Raw genomic sequence first — 20,596 nt, 5'->3', positions numbered from 1 at the left:
GACTGCACTATAGAAAGAAAATGGAAATTCAATAATTGAGATGCGTATATTTTGCAAGCTCATAAATTATTTAGTCGCCAAATAATTAATTTAAATTATTTTAAGAACAACTCTCTCTTAAGCCGGGAATATTGGATGGGTTTCTTGCGAAGGGGTTGTAGCTCTATAATCGAAAGGCGCGTGATTTAAGAGTTTATTCTTAGAATATAAGCTATACGAATTAAACTACTATTAACTTTTTTGTAAAAACTTACAGTTTTTCAGTGATTTACAAAAAACCTCTTCAAAACATGCATTTTTTCACAAAGAATTAAAATCTTTGATCTTTAATAACTTAAAAGTATTGACTTATTTTATTAACTTTATATAATAAATTTTGCTTTTAATTTGTTCTTTTATTGATTTGTGCAGTCATTTTTTATAAAATAATTTTCACCCCCGAGAAGCGGCGGTATCCACCCTCAGGGTAAAGGCGCAAGGTGGTACCATGTCACCTTTGTTTCTTGACGTATCCTCTAACCACTGACCAATTTTCGTGAAAATCTATGAAGGTTTACCGAAATTGAAGGTAATCGTTGATTTTTATCTTCAGTGACTGCACTATACAAAATAAATTGCAATTTACTGATCTAAATGCGCGTAATTTGAAAGCTTATAAATTATTAAATGATATGTAGTCGCCAAATAATTAGTTTAATGCATTTTAAGTACAACTTTCTCTTAAGCCGGGAAGATAGGGTGGTTTTCTTGCGAAGGGGTTGTAGCTCAATAATCGAAATGCTCTTGATTTAATAGTTTATTCTTAGAGTATATAAGCTATAAGAATTTTATCAGCAATACGATATATTTTAAGTTTTCTCAGCATCTTTCTCTTAAGTTAAATCAATTAAAGGGTTGTTTGGGGGTGAAGGGGATGAGCTCAAAAATCGAAACTATATAATTTCAAGAGCTCATAAATAGCTCGTAATTCTGCCTCAAAAACCGATTCAATATTCTTATTTTTAAGTAGTGGGTAAAGGGTATTAAATTCACTAGGGTATTAAATTCCTGCTCAGTGGAACGAGCTCAAAATTTTTAGTTTGCGGAATATGAGAGCTCATAAATAGCTCATAAATCAGGGCTATTTGTTTTTTAATTTTTGCAAGTGGGGGGGGGGGGCAGCTCAACACGGGTCAAAATCTAGGCATCTGATAAAAAAGTTTATTTGAAGAAAGTGTATTTTTTTGTTCTTCTTAATGGCGGTACAGACTCGTTTGTTTAATATTGTATTTATTTACAGAGTAATTTCCACATATTAATATATTTTTCAAATTGGGCTCTGTACCGCCATTCTTTATTATATTACAAATACGTATGCCAAATATCTCGAAGAAATATTCAAAATTACAGCCTCAATCTTGGAACGCGTTTTGGCTACCTGTTGATCGCTACTGTATCACCTTAAAAATAAATTCGATAAACCAATTCATCATTTATTGCCATCAAAAAATTTCAGTAGGTAGTATTTTTTAACACGTTGCGTTTGTATAATACCTTTCATTTCCTAAGAATTATGTATTATTTAAAAATTACATAATGGAGATTCCTAATCGTATTTCGGTATTCACATTTCATACAAGAGTCTCAAAGTACTCAAGTATAAACAATTTTTAGATGATTTTGGGAATATCGATTTCAAGCAGATCACTTACCTTTTTATGTAAATATTCATGTGTTTCATAAAAACTGATGTGACACTTTCGTCCAGTTCTTTATTAGTAAATAAAAGTTGAATTATGGTTGTTTGGGTTAATAATTACTTCGCATATTATTTATAATACATATAGTAGGGGAGCAAAGTATGCTAAATGTACAGTCACTCGAGCGCTTTGGGGACCTATTGGGTTGTGATTATTAGGTTCTAAAACCAAAAAAGTTAAGTAAAATTTTCCATTTTAGTGGGGACTTTCCATATTTTAATTTAATTTCCCATTTCCAACACCCGTTTTCTCCGATTATAGCGCCACCTATCCGTAATTAGAAAAAACGTTTCGAATAAAAGTTGCTTATTTTTACGCAAAGAATCCAAATCTGAAATAAAAAAAAGGAGTTCCTATTTAAGATTTTAAAGTAACCCCCCCCCCACCTCCGTGGGGGTCGTGTTTGGTACCATTCGATAGATTTCAGAAAAAATATTCAGAAATTGTAGTGTATTACCTATAAGAAGTTACCGTTAAGCCGGGTCCAGACTATGTAACAAAACATGTTAAATAACAAAGTTTTGTAACTTGTTACAAAATTTTAGTTACAAAGTTTTAAAACACAGTGTTGTATAACATTTTTCTGGTTATATAGCATGTTTTATGTTATCCAACAGATGTCGGTAAACATCAAAGAAAGTTATAAAACCGCACCGCGACTGATCTACACCTAAAAACATGTTATTGAAACATTTCTCTGGCATAGTACCTACGCGAGCAGCAACCGTTGGAGTCATATCGCCTTGTTCATTCTGGAGTGATTGTGCTAGATTTTTCTTTGCTCTGTTCACGTAGGGTTATTTACGCGATGAAATTGTCGAAAGAACTGACTACTCATTTAATTGAGCTATTTCGTACGTAACGAGTATTATGGGATTGCTATGGGATGAGCTACATTTATTGATTTAAAAAACAAATAAAAAACACGATGAATAGACCGAAATACAAGTGAAAATAGATACAGAAACTGTAGTTAAAACTAATGCACGTACGCCTATAACTCAAGCCAACAAAAGAAAAGCAGTACGCGGAACCTTAACAGCAAATCGGTGCAAATCAACTCTAAATTGACATAAAACCTGTAACATTCACTTCATTCGCTACACTGGCTACACAGATGCAGACTGCTTCATCAGCTACTCAAACAAACACTCAATCATACAATATATCTGAGCCTTTCTATTCCGTCCACTACACCTACATCCGCTACTTCTCCAGCTACACCAATTCAAACAGACAGTGACACTCAATCATGAACAGGTGAAGACGATAATACTGAGGAATTAAATTTTACAGAAATGTTATACTTCCTCTCTGAAACAATGAGTAAAAAGTTTAAAAAATATACTTTGCTAATAATATAACTGTTAATCTTTCTCTTACTGGAATTGCATCTCGAAATGTCTTTCCTGCCTATTTTATAGCCGATTTCATTTATAAGAAATTCAAAATCAGAACTTTCTATTCTTAAGAAGTTTTTAAAACTGCCATCACATTTAATGTCTCCTGTCGATGGGTCTATGTTATCTCTTTCCAGATCAGCTAAAAGAGCTGTACCACTACCTATATTTTGCTCGAGCTGCTAATGAAGGACACATCCAAAATATTAATTTAACACGCCGGTGTGGCCTCCACAATATTACACAAGCTGCTGTGCTATGAAGAGATCCTCCATACTTATATGACGCAATTTTATATACTACCTAACCTACCAGCTATCCATCTAAAATGCTGCAAAATTTATGCGCATGTTGTTGTTTTGTTTTTTGTTATATAGTCTGGATACTCATGCTATATTATAACAAGTTACATAACAAAGTTGTACAACAAATTTGTTGTACAACTTTGTTATTATCATGTTTTGTTACATAGTCTAGACCCGGCTTTAAAAGTTCCCCGTTTCAGGAAAAAATATTGTCTAAGAGCGATAGCCTAGTGACCTAGTGGGTAGACCTCGGATCTCGGATTCGTAAAGCAGAGGTTTCGATTTCAAATCCGGGGTGTGGATCTCCGATTTTTTTATTTATTGTTACTGCATTCATGTCTGTAGACAATGTTGCAATCTATTATGAGCACAATAAAAAAATATAGTAATAAAATAATAAATAAATATTTCAAAAAAAAACAAGAAAAAAAATACAATCACTGGAAGCGAAACTAAACAATACGGAAGAAATATAACCACTGGATTCGGAACTGGATATGGAACTGGATAATATTAGAAAACTGATATTATAATATGTAAGCACTACGAGCCTAGTAGGCCCATAGCTTGATGTACTATTCTTTTCCACTCCCTTTTGTCAGTCGCTTTTGTTTCCCAATTCCTTAAGTTAATTCTTCTCATATCTTCTCTAACTCCATTACTCCATCGTGACCTCGGTCTTCCTCTTCGTCTTTTCCCTGCCAATGCACTAGATAGTACCATTCTGGGAATTCTAGATGGAATCATCCTCTGCACATGGCCCAACCATCTAAGTCTTTGCGCCTTAATTACTGCTAGTATGTTAGGATCCTGATAGAGCTCAGTTAGTTATTTGTTCTTCTTACCCATTGTCCATTTAAGTTTTTCCCACCGAAGATTTTGCGCAGTATTTTCCTCTCCCAAACTAATAACAACTCTTGATGTTTTTTTTGTTGTGACCCATGTTTCAGAAGCATACGTTACTATCGGCCTTATTACGGTCTTGTAAGTTCTTAGTTTTGCTCTTCGTGATATATGTTTACTTTTTAACAACCCATTAAAAGCAAATATAGCGCGGTTGCCCGACATAATTCTCTTTTGTATTTTTTCTTCACAGTTAGGATCTCTTGTGAAGACAGTTCCTAAGTACACAAATCTCCCAACTTCTTCGAATTTATACTGTGTTTCCTTTCGCTGTTGTCATTGTTATGTATTGCCCCCGAACGAATTGCTTATTTGTCCATTCCATATACTTTGTTTTTGCTTCATTTATATACAATCCTTTGGTTGCTGCCCTCTCCTCGAGTTTCATGAGTGTTTCTATAAGTTCTATTTTGCTCCTAGCCAAGATTACCAAATCGTCTGCGAATGCCAAGCACTGATGTTTTTTGTGGTAGATCAGACCTGTTCTATTAATGTTTGCTTCCTGTATAACCTTTTCTAGTAATATGCTAAACATTATAGACGATAATGGATCACCCTGTCGCAGTCCTGGTTTGACCTCAAAGCTTTCTGTTATAGTATTGTTTATCTTGACTTTATCATACTGATATATCATACTGATATTGTTTAAAAACACTAATAATATTGATATAAAATGTTAATCAATTTTATTTATTGTTATAAGAATCAAAGGTAAATATGATTAGGCGAATGAAGCCTTAGGTTTCGCAGTCAATATCCCAACCACACACACATGTTGCAATCTATTTCAATACGGTTTATAGTACAAACTATACATTTAATATCAAAATAGTGGGATATATTTTTTTAGTTGAGGACACTTGGTCACATTGCATTGTTTCAGGATAAGGTGAAATATCTTCAATAAATGGAAAAAAGCATGTATGTCATATATTATAATACTTTCTATACTCTTAATATGTAGTCTCGTATAAATTTGTAGTGACATGATTTTAAGTATAAGAACAAGAAGCTTGCAACAATTTTCAGAGAAAATAGAAAACTAAAACTATTTTAAAATGATTATTCGAAATAAAACATATGCACATATTCACTGTATTTGCCATCTAGTGGAATAACTGTAAAATTAAGTCAGTAAAAAAGGTACATTAAGTTTAATTCAATTAAGTAAATCATCTTGTATACTAAAATTAAGGTTGGAAAATTGTCGTTTCAAAATGAAAATCGACAGGGGCAACAGTACCTATACTAAAATACACTCTGTATAGATAATTATGTCAATGTTAATAATACTGGATAGAGAATTGAATATCCTTTCAAATGAGCTAGCACACGCCCCTCTTCCCTATTTAAAAATAAGGGGTGGGGGAAATGGAAGGGAGGGGGTTGACAAATGACAGATATGTATGTACCGTAAAAACTGTGTTCCCCTTAGATCAAAAGTCGGGCTTTTATATTTATATGTTAAGTTCAATATAAATTTCACATAACTGAACTATCACTGTATCCTCCATTTTGATTATTATTGTTCTCAACTAACGCTATTTTCAAAATTCTTGCTTTCCTATCCATCTTTAACGTAAATTATTAAAAAATATAAAACTATTTCTTTATTAACGCTAGTCTCCGATAAGGCTACCGTGATTTAATGCTGAGGTACTAAAATGTTATAAAATTAACAAACAGTACGAGCAAGAACAAAGAGTCCACATCCTTCTTATAACTACAAGTGACTGAAACATCGAAACAATAATAATTCTTACTGTGTTATACAGAAAAAGGCAGTAGAAACGATTAATCTCATATTTATCGACAACACTGTATGGTCCTCACTTGATGAGCTGTAAGGAAATATACACGTAAAGTTGTCCTCACTTTGTGCGCATAACGAAAAAGTATATACAGTCTCACTTTAATAGCTGCGTATAATGGCCTCACTTGGGTGGCAATATACTTGAACAATACGGGGCACATATACGTAATTTTTTTTGTGTATACTCGTCATTTTTTAATTGCTATTTACTTGTCAAGGTCACTATGAAGAGTTGAAACGATTATGTCTACGTTTTCTACCGGTCCTCACTAAGTGCGCGTAATGTCAGGACCTCACTTTGATATCTGTGCATAAATATATATATATATATATATAGGTAGGTTGCTTCTAACTAACTCATATATATATGTATATATATATATATATATATATATATATATATATATATAGGGTGTGCAGCTGGAAATGAAAGCCAAAGTGTACTCTTTTCAACGAGCTAGCAATATTTCGTTTAATTTCTTAAACATCATCAGGCCAGTTGCTACAAAGTTATTACAAACTGGTGAAATTGTGCAATTTACATAATAAGTTAAAACACTTACTTGGATGAGCTTATTAAGCCTCGATAGAAAAAAAGTTCCATGAAGAACGCCAAAGTGAAAAAAACCAACATTGGATTTAGTGTACAGTGAAAGGCATAATAACTCACACAACCAAGTGTATTAATTTCCGTGTGTCCCGGAGTAGTCAAAATTACTTAAATTAACATTTAGGACAAACAATTTTAATGTTTCGGCTTTAGTCCTAGTCTACGGCAATTTAGCAGGAACTGTTTTCTGTTAATCTCCTTTGCTAAGTTTTTCCTGGTTTTGGTCCAATTCTTGAAACATGAAACTGCAAATTCACCATATTGTTCTCGAATGGTGTCATAGAAACCCATATCTGTCAAATGACTGAAGGATGATCACAGCTGTCTAATTAATATCAAAGTCAAAGGTAAAATTCATTGGGTGTGCAGCTGGAAATGTGTGCTTAGACAGCTGTGATCATCCTTCAGTCATTTGACAGATATGGGTTTCTATGACACCATTCGAGAACAATATGGTGAATTTGCAGTTTCATGTTTGAAGAATTGGACCAAAACCAGGAAAAACTTAGCAAAGGAGATTAACAGAAAACAGTTCCTGCTAAATTGCCGTAGACTAGGACTAAAGCCGAAACATTAAAATTGTTTGTCCTACATGTTAATTTAAGTAATTTTGACTACTCCGGCACACACGGAAATTAATACACTTGGTTGTGTGAGTTATTATGCCTTTCACTGTACACTAAATCCAATGTTGGTTTTTTTCACTTTGGCGTTCTTCATGGAACTTTTTTTCTATCGAGGCTTAACAAGCTCATCCAAGTAAGTGTTTTAACTTATTATGTAAATTGCACAATTTCACCAGTTTGTAATAACTTTGTAGCAACTGGCCTGATGATGTTTAAGAAATTAAACGAAATATTGCTAGCTCGTTGAAAAGAGTACACTTTGGCTTTCATTTCCAGCTGCACACCCAATGAATTTTACCTTTGACTTTGATATTAATTAGACAGCTGTGATCATCCTTCAGTTATATATATATATATATATATATATATATATATATATATATATATATATATATATATATATATATATATATATATTATACTATTCTACCATTAACTTATTAAAAAAAATAACATTGGCTTTTATATTTTTAAAAATGTATAGGTACCTACACAGTTTTTCTTATTTGTTATATATTTTTTGCATAGATTTACTTTAGAGATGTAATAATATCTAATAAACGCAATATTGATTAAATTAAAAATAAAAATGTAAAGATTGGTACGGGATTCGAACCCCGATTATACGCGTCCAAAGACCAAAGACCAGTTCCCGTCGCCACCCGCTCGAACTGTCAAGGCATTTAAATAATACTCGATAGAGTATGATAGTGACGTCGTCGATACTCCCCTTGAATTAGAAAGAGACTACCGACCTAATAGGCTCATTTTTCTCTGTCGCAACCGTCACCCATTTTAAGATGGCAGGGCGCAATCTAGAGTATTATATATCTATGACCTATTATAATAAAACTATGTGACGTCACGGGTCGTTTTAACTATTTTATACCGCAGAAGACTTTAAATTTGTATTTCTAAGTTATTATGAGTTTTTGAAGCGTGAAATTTTGGAAATCTCATTTTTAAACAAAACTGAACATTATTATGTAATAAAAAAAATGTGCAAGTTCCCTATTATAATAGTAAATAAACATAAAAAATTAAAACAAAAAAAAATAATGTATCTGTAATTTTAGAAACGCCCCGGTACAGTATAAAATATTGACCGAACCTCGTACAAATTTAAAATGTTAAAATTTTACCTGTTTGCGGACAACGTCCTCCACTTGCAGCGCGCACTCAACATTTTGAGGATACGGCATTCCATGTGTTATAATCGTCGATTCTAGAGCTACCACAGGAAGCCTATTAACAAAAGCATTTTTCAATTCTTCACTTAACTGAATACAGCAACAGCTGTGTGAAACTGTCCGTTTCGCGAAAACCCCGCAAGACCGGTTAACGAAAAAACTTGATTGAAGTAAAAACATTTTGGATGTTGATAAATCAATTAAACACACTCGGCGAAAAAGATGTTCTATAATTTTGACAATAATTATTTATCAAATATGAGAGTGATGAAATCTTGTTTGAATTATTGATAAGGGAATAAAAATTAATTCAAAGCGGCGTGCTTAGAAACTTTTCTAAGGGAAGCAAGAAACCATTGAATTGACAGATGTCTAAGTCTAAACGTTCCGGCAATACTTAAAATTATATGATATTCATCTGTTTTTACAGGGACGGAATCAACCTTGTTCATTTTTAATATCCACAATAAAATATTATTATCTTGATGAAATGATATGAATAATATTTAAATATTGTTTTTAATAATATAAAAAAGAGTGTGTGTAGTTACTTTGTACGCACGTAAGAACTTCTACTTCTATTATATATGATTTCAACGAAATAGCGGAACACCTTAAAAATGGGACATGTTTGATGTCTCGGATTTCCTAAACCACTTGTCCGATGTAAGTCATTTTTTTAATATGGTATAGCCTTATCATTTAAAAATATCGGTGTATTAGGGCTTTTCATTCACAGTCATTTGTTTCGAGCTTCTGTCGTATGTCGTATAATCCGTGTATGTTAATGTTAGGTATATACACAGATTATACATGTGACAGAAGCTATCGAAACAAATGACAATCGATGAAAAGCCCTATAATATTGTTACTAGACAGGTAAATGTCATTTTATACCGGGTGTTACAATCATACTATGTTTTTTCCTAAAAGTTCGGAACACTCTGTGGAATATTCTAGCCTATACATAAAATATTGAAATTAAAACTCAATTGTAGCCTTAGGTTTTCTTAACATTTTCTTTTTTGGTTCATTTGCTTATGTTGGATAATAAAAAAGTTGGGCACTTTAACAACTAGCCATGTTCTTCATCAATACAGGGTGTTTCTAAATAAGTGCGACAAACTGTAAGGGGTAAAGTCGCGTTTACATGATGGCAATTGGCGAGACAATTGTCATCATGTGGTTGCGGATTGTCGGAGGCCAGTCCAGTTGAAAGAGAAGATGTTTACATGGGGCCAACCTTAGACAAGGAAAAAAGAGAGGACGGGTAAAGCCGGACTCAAACGACTCGTGTACTTCGCAAGTACAGAATTATTCGCATACTTGGAAAGTATACGAGTGTGCGATTGCAATTGACAAACAGGGCACTCACACGACGACACGACGTGTACAATGTACAAGTACGCGAGCGTAAACATTTGGCTTAACGACCTTGACAAATGAATCAGTGGTATTGATTACTCATAAATAGACCAGGACATTTTTGAAAAAATAAATCGATATTTAAATACAGCACGTAGAAAGTTACAACTTTTTTCATTGTGTTCAGGATGACACCAGTAAAAAGTCAACAATAGAAACATGGCTCGAAATGCATAGTTGCATTTTAAAGTGCATGATATGCATCCAAAAGTGCATAAACATGTCAAAAAAAGTGTCCTTATTAGGACCAAATTTTGTTACTCTGGGGTTTTTGGGTCGCTGAGGACGAATATGCCATCAGACCTGACCATTTGGGCACCTGGTGTCTAGGTTCACTGCTAAGGCACGTCATCTAGAGTTTAGAGGGTTTTCGTCACTAAATTTATGCAAACATATTACTCGGGAATTTTTGGGGTAGCTGAGCAAAAATACGCCATCAAAATCGACCCCCCGTTGCACCTGATGCCCAAAAACCCTCCAAACTCCTGAAAATAACATGCCTTAGCATTTGTGTACCAGGGCGTCGGTTCTGATGGCGTATTCGTATTCAGCGACCCCAAAAAATCTTACAAAAGATAGAAAGTTATAGAAATATAGTAAATAAATGTAAATGTGAAGAATAAAGGAAAGGTCGGTACAATATTTTATTTGTTAAAGATCATTTAAATTATCTAAATAATTGAGTATCATGTACAGGCAAGCTAATGTTCATTTGCATTGCATATTTACAGAACAGAAGAAAAAAAAGGATAAAAAGAGAAAAAGCAGAATATAAAAAAATAAAATTATTGGATTTAGAAATAAAACTAATAGGCCTGGATCCGGCGCACCAAAAAAAGTTTATTAATAGCAAGCTGAAAATTTGGTAATAGCTTAATGGTGTCTAGTCGGACAAACTTTGATGTACGGGAACACTGGAACTTTTAATTATTGTGGAACAGTTTAAAAATTTGGAAAGTCAGATTACGAAAACATCCATGTATTTTGTCGGACAAAACATCCAATTGATTTGTTACCCTTTCATTAAACTCTCATGCAAAATCAGACTGCTATTACTAACCAACATGATTCCTGTCATTTGACATGTTCTTCGTGTTCCACTCATTAAAATGCCCAGTTGGTGATAAACACCAAACACCAGTCTGATATTTGCATGAAATGGTAACAAATCAATTGAAAGTTCTGTCTGACAAAATATGTGGAACGTTTTCGTAGTCTGGACGTTCCAAATTTTTAACCTGTTCCACAATTAGAACTTCCAGTGTTCCCATACATCAAAGTTTGTCCAACTAGACACCGTTAAGCTATTAACAAATTTTCAGCTTGCTATTAATCAACTTTTTTTTGGTACGTGGGATCCAGGTATATAAAAAAATGGGATAAACTACAATAAATAAAAAGTTTAATACATTCATTTTGCTTTTATTAATAAATATATTTACAATCTACCAGTGTTCATTTATTAACACTTATTATTTAGTGTTATATTGTTTTCTGAAATATTTTTATTATTTTTTATCGGTTGTAATTATTCATCGTTTGCTTCATCTTCAGTTTTATTCACAATATTATGAAGCACTCTAGTTGCAACAATCACAGTCATGTTGTCTAATTGTAGTCTCATTTCTAAGCCGAGTATAGGAAATCTTCATTTCCACAATCCATATTGCTGTTCTACTACATTCCTTGTTCATCATTAGAAAAGATACCACTTTCAAAATTAAGGGGCTTAGGGTCACACAAACATAACTACATTAAACTTCTTATTTAAGATTCACACGAACGTATGTCCACCTGCTTTAGTTCTGATTTGCACATGCATACTTAGGTACAGATAATGTTCAGTTACCATAACCCTAATATTTCTGTAGACGAAAATAAAACAAAATGTAGCTATGTTTGTGGGATTCTAAGCCCCTGAATTATGCTTCAGCCTGCTATTATTAAAATTGTCTTATTTGATGGCCACAGTACAACAATATCTCAAATTTTAAATTTTGCATCACTGACTGGACATTCAATGCAAAAAATGATTTTCTGGACCTGAAAATTTCTGCATCCTGAACACCTGCAGAATCTATTTTAATTAAAGTATAACCCATTGCACTCATTATTCTAGGGAATACAGCAATCTTGTAAAAATCTTCAACAGCTTTCCAGCTCTTGATGATTCTTGCAATTGTAAAGGATACTATTTTTATAATTCTACTTGCTGAATCTCTGGACACTGCCTTAAAATCAGCTACATTTAATTGCATACTTCCTGATGCATAAAATCCAACAGAATTTGTTGCATGGGAGTAATGTATCCACCTCTAAAATAAATAAACAGCATTGTTTTTACTTAATATCAACAAATTTTTAGTCACTTACCTAATAGTGAAAGTTATTTGGTTTTCTATTTAAGAAGGCACAAAACTGTTTGATTTCAACCTAAATCTTTGATAAAAATCCAGATCATCATAATAATATTATTATTGTTCAAAACAGTTTGTTCTTAATCTGTTCTGGTTCATTTTTGGTCTTCTGAATACAATAAATTTCTTGAACTAGACGTTTAAAGATTATACATAATTGTGCTTTTAAAGTACAATTAATTAATCCTAGTAATAATATAATATGTTATTATTGACTGTAAAGTTAACCTTAAAAGTTAAATACAAAAACAACAAACCATGAAAACAAATACATACTATGAAAACAACTGTTAACTGTTTTCTTTAACTCAACAAAATAGGTTATGTACCCTTTAAAGGAGAGCAAGTCTCTAGGTGGTGTATTTAAAAATCGATTTATTCCGGTGTTTTTAGTGCTAAATGCACTGGTCTAAATGAATAGTCGCAGTAAATGCCAATTATTTATACATTTCGTTTGATCGCCTCTGCAAGTATAGACAAGTATGTACTTCGCAAGTGTGCGAATAATCGTGATCCCTTTGACTCGGGTCTATTTTACCGACAACAGTTGGAAGACGAACGAGTGGCAACGAGTGACAAATAATTGTACGAGTAACCCACTCAGACGACATGGCAAGTATACGCAAGTGAAGATTATTCGCCAAGTACACGAGTCGTTTGAGTCTGGCTTAACACTCATTTAAAACACACGTTCCAAAAGTGAAGCCAGTTTTTGGTTTGTTTGTCACCAGAAACATGGCGGTCACGTCAAAAATAACAATGGGTTGCCAGTGGTGGGTGTTCGTTGAAGGTTAAAATTTCATAAAAAATAAAGTAAATCATCATCTAAAATTCGTAATAAAAACATATGTATGTATTGAAACATATGTACGTAATATGAGCAACTTAATAAAACATTTACCGTACACAAATTCTTCATTTTAAATACATTTCATGTTTTTATTTTAAATACTCAATGCATAACAATACCCCAAAGATACGTCGATGATCAAAATCTCTGGTGTCAGTTTGGCTTCACTTTTGGTCATAGGATTACTCGTCCTCTCTCTTTCCTTGTCTAAGGGGCCAACTATTGCCATGGCAGTAGACAGCTAAAACATGGCCGACTGCTCGTCATCGAGAGGGAACTGGCAAAAAATAAGACAGCACTACTAGCCTACACCGTTCACACGGCGCCAATTGTCGCGACAATTGAGATTTCGAGTGGTGGGGGGCTCACTGGGCGCAGCTCATTGTCCTCAGTCTACTCCCGGAGACAACTGAATTTTGGGCCAATTGTGAGGGCAGTTGGCAAGACAATTGGTCTGAAGTGTTTACTTGAAGACAATAATTTCATGCCAGTCAGTTGTCTTCTGACAATTGTCTCGCCAATTGCCATCGTGTAAACGCGACTTAATTCTGCATGAAAAATTAGTGACGGTTTGCTTTATAAACATATGTCCGCAAATGCTTCGTTTCCGAAATACGGGATGTTTAATTTTTTTACAAACTGACGATTTATTTATTGCTCTAAAACCGGTTGAGATATGCAAATGAAATTTGGTAGGTTTTAAGAGGTAGTTAGTGCGCATTTTTTGACATAAAATTAAGAATTTTATATTCACCATTGGCGTGCATACGGGATATATCTAAAATGCACGCCAATGGTGAATATAAAATTCCTAACTGTATGTCAAGATATGCGCGATAACTACCTCTTAAAACCTACCAAATTTTATTTGCATATCTCAACCGGTTTTAGAGCAATAAATAAATCGTCAGTTTGTAAGAAAAAATTCAACATCCCGTATCTCGGAAACGAAGCATTTGCGGACATATGTTTATAAAGCAAACGGTCATTACTTTTTCATGCAAAATTACCCCTTACAGTTTGTCGCACTTATTTAGAAACACCCTGTATTGATGAAGAACATGACTAGTTGTTAAAGTACCTAACTTTTTTATTATCCAACATAAGCAAATGAATATTAAAAACGAAAATATTAAAAAAGTCTAAGGCTACAATTGAGTTTTAAATTCAATATATTTTATATAGGCTAGAATATTCCACAGAGTGTTCTGAACTTTAAGGGAAAAACACAGTATGATTGTAACACCCGGTATAATATGACATTTACCTGTCTAGTAACACTATGATTACACCGATATTCTTAAATAATAAGGCTATAACACACTAAAAAATCACTCACATCAGACAACTGGTTTAGGAAATCCGAGACATCAAACATGTCCCATTTTTAAGGTGTTCCGCTAATTTTGCCGGTGTGTGTATTTTAAACAGATTATTTGTATTTCTTTTAAATATTAAACTAATTGTAGTACTTAAGTAATATTTTCCAAAAAATTTCTTAAAATAATACCAAAAGTTAAGAACAAAATAATTCATTTTGGTATCAATTTTATTATATTGTTATCAAGCAGCAGTGTCGAGCGCGGTTAAATTTTGGATGGGTGACTGCTTGGGAAAACCTCATTTTGTCAGACTACAAAATGAGGTTTTCCCAAACAGTCACCCATCCAAAATTTGGACGTTTGGCACTTGGCAACATGGCGTTTGACGAGAGTGTTTATAAGGAACTAGATCGTCTAAAAAAGTCCGATTTAATAGAAATTTTAATATCTAAAAAGGTGCCAGACTCGTTAAAAGTGAGTGAAAGTATCAAACAACTGGTGGAATACAGGGAGACTGATAAGTCCGCTGAAAAAGGTGTGATCAACAGTGATATTCTCGAGTTGAGGTTAGAAATCAATAAGTTAACATGTGATCTAAAATGTGCTAATATTGAAAGTCAATACTTGAAAGCTTTAAACAGTGAACTTACAAAAGGTAACCAACGTCAGGATGAAATAATATATTTGTTAAAATCGAAAAATATTCCTTCAAATGCACCTTCTAGTTCGAACGTTGCCAAACCTTCAGACAAAACAGTTAAACATCATAATAGTAATATCTGCAAATCTACGGAGAAAGAAGACAATCGTGAAATCGAAAACAATCATGAAACATTACAGAAAAAAAAAGAAGGTAAATGTAAGTCAACTACCGTCTCTACATCGATTCCTCAACCGTCCAATAAGAAAAATGATCTTATCACGGAACAAGAAAAAATTATGACGTCAATCGTTTCCCTGGGAGAAGGCAGCTCTTCAGACAACGGCAGATGGGAAGAAGTTCGTCATAGAAGCAGAAGACAGAGACAAGCTATTGTAGGTACAAGTACAGATACCACGATAAAAGGTACTCCTAAGTTCGTGGATCTCCACGTATACAGAATAGAACCAACTGCAACAGCTGCTTCCATTGTACAGCATCTAAAGCCTCATTTCCAGAGGTCATTTGTGAGGGGATAAATTCACGTCATCCTGAACTATATGCATCCTTCAAAGTACGGATACACCAAGAACACTTCAAGAAGGCAATGGATCCTGCAGTATGGCCTAAGAACGCTTGTGTAAATAGTTTTTTATACCTACGGGGGCAACCCCAAAATCAGGGGTAAGTTTTATTCCAAATTTAATGCTGTTAAATATTCAAAACATAAATAGTGATAAAATTTGTGATGTTATTTTAGAACTTAATTCTCATAAGAGCATAAATATTATCTGTTTAACGGAATTATGGGAATCAAATGATTCTATTGGGAACGTCAACATTGAAGGTTTTATCCTAGCAAGTTGTTATTTGCGAGGTAACTCAATAAGAGGAGGAGGCGTAGGAATTTGGGTTCGAAAAGGTCTTAATTTTAATTTTAATAACAAACTCAACTCTAGGATAAAGCAATATTGTGTTGATAAACATTCTGAATTTTGTATTATTTCTTTCAAAGACAAGAAAAATAACTCATATGTTATATTAAATTGTTACAGATCACCATCTGGTGATTTAAGTATTTTTTTGAATAACCTCGAAGGTATTTTAAATTATTTATATAAACCAAATATACGTTTTGTAATATGTGGTGATTTTAATGTAGATACCAGAAATATGACTAACGACCATGTTAATCTACTCAATGTTTTACTGAATTTTAATATTAATTTTAATCTTGTTAATTGGCCAACTAGGGTCACGGATACCAGCGTTACAACATTAGACAATGTATTTGTAAATTTCTCGAACTCCGGTTTGTCATGTGTACTTGACAACACTGTATCAGATCACAGAACAGTTTTGGTGGAACTTGACTTTGAAACGGAATTGTCATACTTTATGCAAAAAAGACAATTTGGTGAGGACTCGATAAATCACTTTATCGTTAACCTCATTAACGAAAACTGGAATAGGGCTTTTCATTCACAGTCATTTGTTTCGAGCTTCTGTCAAATGTCGTATAAACCGTGCATATTAATATTATACACAGACTATACAACATATGACAGAAGCTCGAAACAAATGACAATCGATGAAAAGCCCTATAGTGTTTATGGAATCTTAGACACTAATCTAGCATTTCAAGCTTTTATAAATATCTTTTTGTATCATTTTAATAATAGCTTTCCATCAACAAGGAAAAAAATCAAAACAACTAAAAATAAATGGATTAATAGTGAAGTGCGAAAATCGAGTTTTGAGTTACGAGATTTACACGCATTATCAAGAGCAGTACCAATTCTTAGAGATTTTTATCAACAACAAAGGAAAAAACATAGAAAACTTTTGACCAAAACAAGAAAAGATTATTACCAGAAAATCATTACTTCGTCTGATAATCCTAATAAAATCGCGTGGAAAATTGTCAATGATTTTTCAAAAAGTGCTAATAACAATGCTAATACTTGTTTAATGTATGATGACAATAATATAATTACAGATCCCCAAGAGGTAGCATGCACTTTTAACACATTTTTTAAAAATACACCCATTGATATCGTGTCGAAAATTCCATGTAATACAGTAGACAAAGACATTCCGTCAATTATTACAAATCATGAAAATTTCTTTCAGTTGTACCCATTTACTGAGCAGGAACTGATCGAACTCCTGCAGTGTAAACTTAAAAACAAATCCTCTAGTGGTTTTGACGAGATACCTGCATTTTTGGTGAAAAAGGTTTTACCTTTTATAATCAATCCTTTAACTTATCTCACCAATTTGTCTTTTTGCAATGGGGATTTTCCTAATTACTTGAAGACAGGCAAAGTAGTTCCCATTTTAAAAAAAGGAGATCCAAGACTGGTCAGCAATTATAGGCCTATAACAATTCCCAGTATATTTTCAAAGGTATTTGAGTATGGATATTTAAAGAGATTAAATGGATATCTAAAAAACAATAATATCATAACTATAAATCAACATGGTTTTCAAGAAAATAAATCTACTAATACGGCAGGCCATGCATTTTATGCTCATTTAACCAGTTTGATTGATGCAGGCGAATGTCCTATTGGAATATTTTGTGATCTCAGTAGGGCATTTGACTGTGTCAACCATGAAATATTATTTAAAAAACTAAAACAGATAGGTATTACAGGAAATTCTTTACAGTGGATTATGTCATTTCTAAACAATAGACAACAATATGTGAGCCTGCAGATGAGGATCGAGGATTGTGTGACCAGTTGTGGATCTAGTCTTGTTACTACAAACATGGGTGTTCCCCAAGGATCTATAATAGGACCAATTCTCTTTGTAGTCTACATTAACGACATCGTACAAGTGGACAGAACGGTAAATTTCACTATATATGCGGATGATACGTCAATTATTCTATCAAACAAATCCAACGTAATCCTACAACATCAATGTAATGATTTTCTTTCATCTTTATATTCTTGGTTTTGTGATAACTCGTTGCATCTTAATGCAGAAAAAACGCAAGTTATACATTTTCACAATAAACAAAAATACCTTCAAAATCTTCAATTTATTTTTAACAACATGCAAATAGCTACGGTCTCGTCAGTCAAGTTTTTGGGAATAACGATTGACGAAAGTTTTGATTGGAAGTTGCATTGTGGAGCGGTTGTTTCGAAGTTGAGTTCCATTAACTATCTAATTAGAAATTTAAAATATGTTTTGACGGAAAATCAGCTAATTATGATATATTATGCACTCGTGGAGTCCAGGCTAAGATACGGGATATGTTTTTGGGGTATGTCTGGTTATGCAAATGGTATTTTCGTCATACAAAAGAAAATATTGCGTTGTGTCGCTGGTGTCTCCCGACTAACTAGTTGTAGAGAATATTTTAAAAAATATAAAATTTTAACATTGGCGTGTCTATACATTTTTGAATTATGTGTTTTTATTTTTAATAACTTACATCAGTTTAAAACGAGTGGTGATATGCATCATTTAAATACCAGATATTGTAATAAACTTTATATACCATTTTCAAAAGGTAACATTAAATTTAAATCGCCTAGGGTATACGGGCTACAGGTGTTTAATCATTTGCCCACAGATGTAAAGTCCACCAGTTCAATAAATGTGTTTAAGAGGAATCTTAGGCAATTTTTGTGTGAAAAAGTGTTTTATACAGTCGAAGAATTTTTTAGATCTTAGATATTAGCTGTATTTCATTTAGTTTATAAATTCATTTCATTTTATGTCTTGTTTAGTCTAGTTTAGTGTTTAGTTTTTAGCAATGTATATTTATGACTAATTCTATACAAACTATGTTTGTCAGAAAGAAAATAAAGAATTTGAATTTTGAATTTGAATTTGAAAATTTAACCGCGCTCGACACTGCTGATTGACAACAATATAATAAAATTGATACCAAAATGAATTATTTTGACAGATTGTAAAAATAATATTAAAATTGCTTTTTAATCTTGTTTTCATCATATTTTAATACTTGTTATCCTATTTCCGACGCAGACAAATCAAAAAAACACAAAAATTATAATAAAATATATTTACCAAAAACACCTATTATACACTTCTTTACACACTTTACACACTTTACTTGCAGATATAATACCCCAAGTAGCAATTTGTCGACGCGACAACGTTGTCTACCGCGTGGCAACGTTTTGTTACAACGTTGTTATTGCCTAGAAGACGACCCAACTCTGCACTAATTTGGTGGACGATTTTTGAGTTGTCTTGACGTTGCCTAGGCAACCTTAAGCGTTGCATAAGACAACTGAAGCGACTATAAAAAGTGCCTGCGTGCAATGGTTGCTCAAAGAGTCGGACTGGTTATGTTTTTTTACCTATATAAAAAGTAAACTATTTTGACATCATATCAGGTATTTAAATTTATATAAATACATAAATAAGGACTTAAACAAAATTACCTGATGTGAAATTTATAAACGCATCTTAGATTACCGTCAAATATGGATATTCCACCTTTAAAAAACACACGCGCTCATTTTTTATCACCTTTTTAACAAAAAATATGTAAATTTAAAAAATCTAATTTTAATATAAAAGCCAGAATTTATGTTAAAGATGTTTTGTATAAATTTAATGTATTGATGGTGCTTTTAAAGGTATTAGAAAATGCCTGCATTTTTTATATTTTGTGTTTTTATTTTCTTTACATCCCAAAAAAACCAAAATGGTGCATTAAACATCATTACTAATATTACTTAAAATATACCTTATTACCAACCATAGACGGATGAGACAACCGAGAAGTCCAATCGCCGACCAAACACGGCCTGGACCGACTATCCCAACCACTTTAGAACGCACCCTCTTATTGGGTGACAGAGGTCATGTGACCAGTGCAATTGAAGTGCATCATTATCCTTAACAGCGTTGCCACATTTATAGTAGATATCTACTGTTTTGGTATATTTTTGATATTATTTAAAAAATTCTAGTAGGCAATGTTTTTTATTAGATGTTTGGTATATTTCAATATTTTGTTATCACTAAAATAAAATTTACTTTTTAATAGTATTCACCCCATTTCTAAATTAATTTTCAGAAATTTTGTTACAATTTCCCAATGTCATTACCGAAAATAAGATTCAGGACGTAGATGATGATAATAGATGGACAGAGAAATGAAACTGGTAAATACCAGATCTAAATAAGGAAATCTTCATATAATTGGTTTGGAGAATTTTCAAAATGATTGCAACGCTCGGTTTCATAATCAGTTTTTTAAATTTTAAGTAAGTTGGTACCTACCTTTATCACAATTCATATATGGGTAAATGTCAACTTTAAAGTGAACTTTACTTAATGTTTACTTTAAGTTGATTAT

General features: G+C 32.9%; 1 protein-coding gene across 1 annotated transcript in view; it reads right to left on the bottom strand.

The window, feature by feature from the left end:
- The window catches only part of LOC114336545 (pseudouridine-5'-phosphate glycosidase-like), a 261,275-nt gene extending 252,343 nt beyond the window's left edge, over positions 1-8,932 (bottom strand). The window contains exon 1 of the mRNA XM_028286916.2: positions 8,539-8,932. Within this exon, the coding sequence (XP_028142717.1) occupies positions 8,539-8,766 (228 nt within the window). The 5' untranslated portion in view covers positions 8,767-8,932. The remainder of the gene's footprint in view (positions 1-8,538) is intronic.
- Between the last annotated feature and the right edge of the window lie 11,664 nt (positions 8,933-20,596).

This window comes from Diabrotica virgifera, chromosome 8 (genome assembly GCF_917563875.1).
Source record: "Diabrotica virgifera virgifera chromosome 8, PGI_DIABVI_V3a".
In the NCBI taxonomy this organism is placed as follows: domain Eukaryota; kingdom Metazoa; phylum Arthropoda; class Insecta; order Coleoptera; family Chrysomelidae; genus Diabrotica; species Diabrotica virgifera.
The sequence above is the reverse complement of the archived record's forward strand: the minus strand, read 5'-3'. Positions and strand labels throughout refer to the sequence as shown.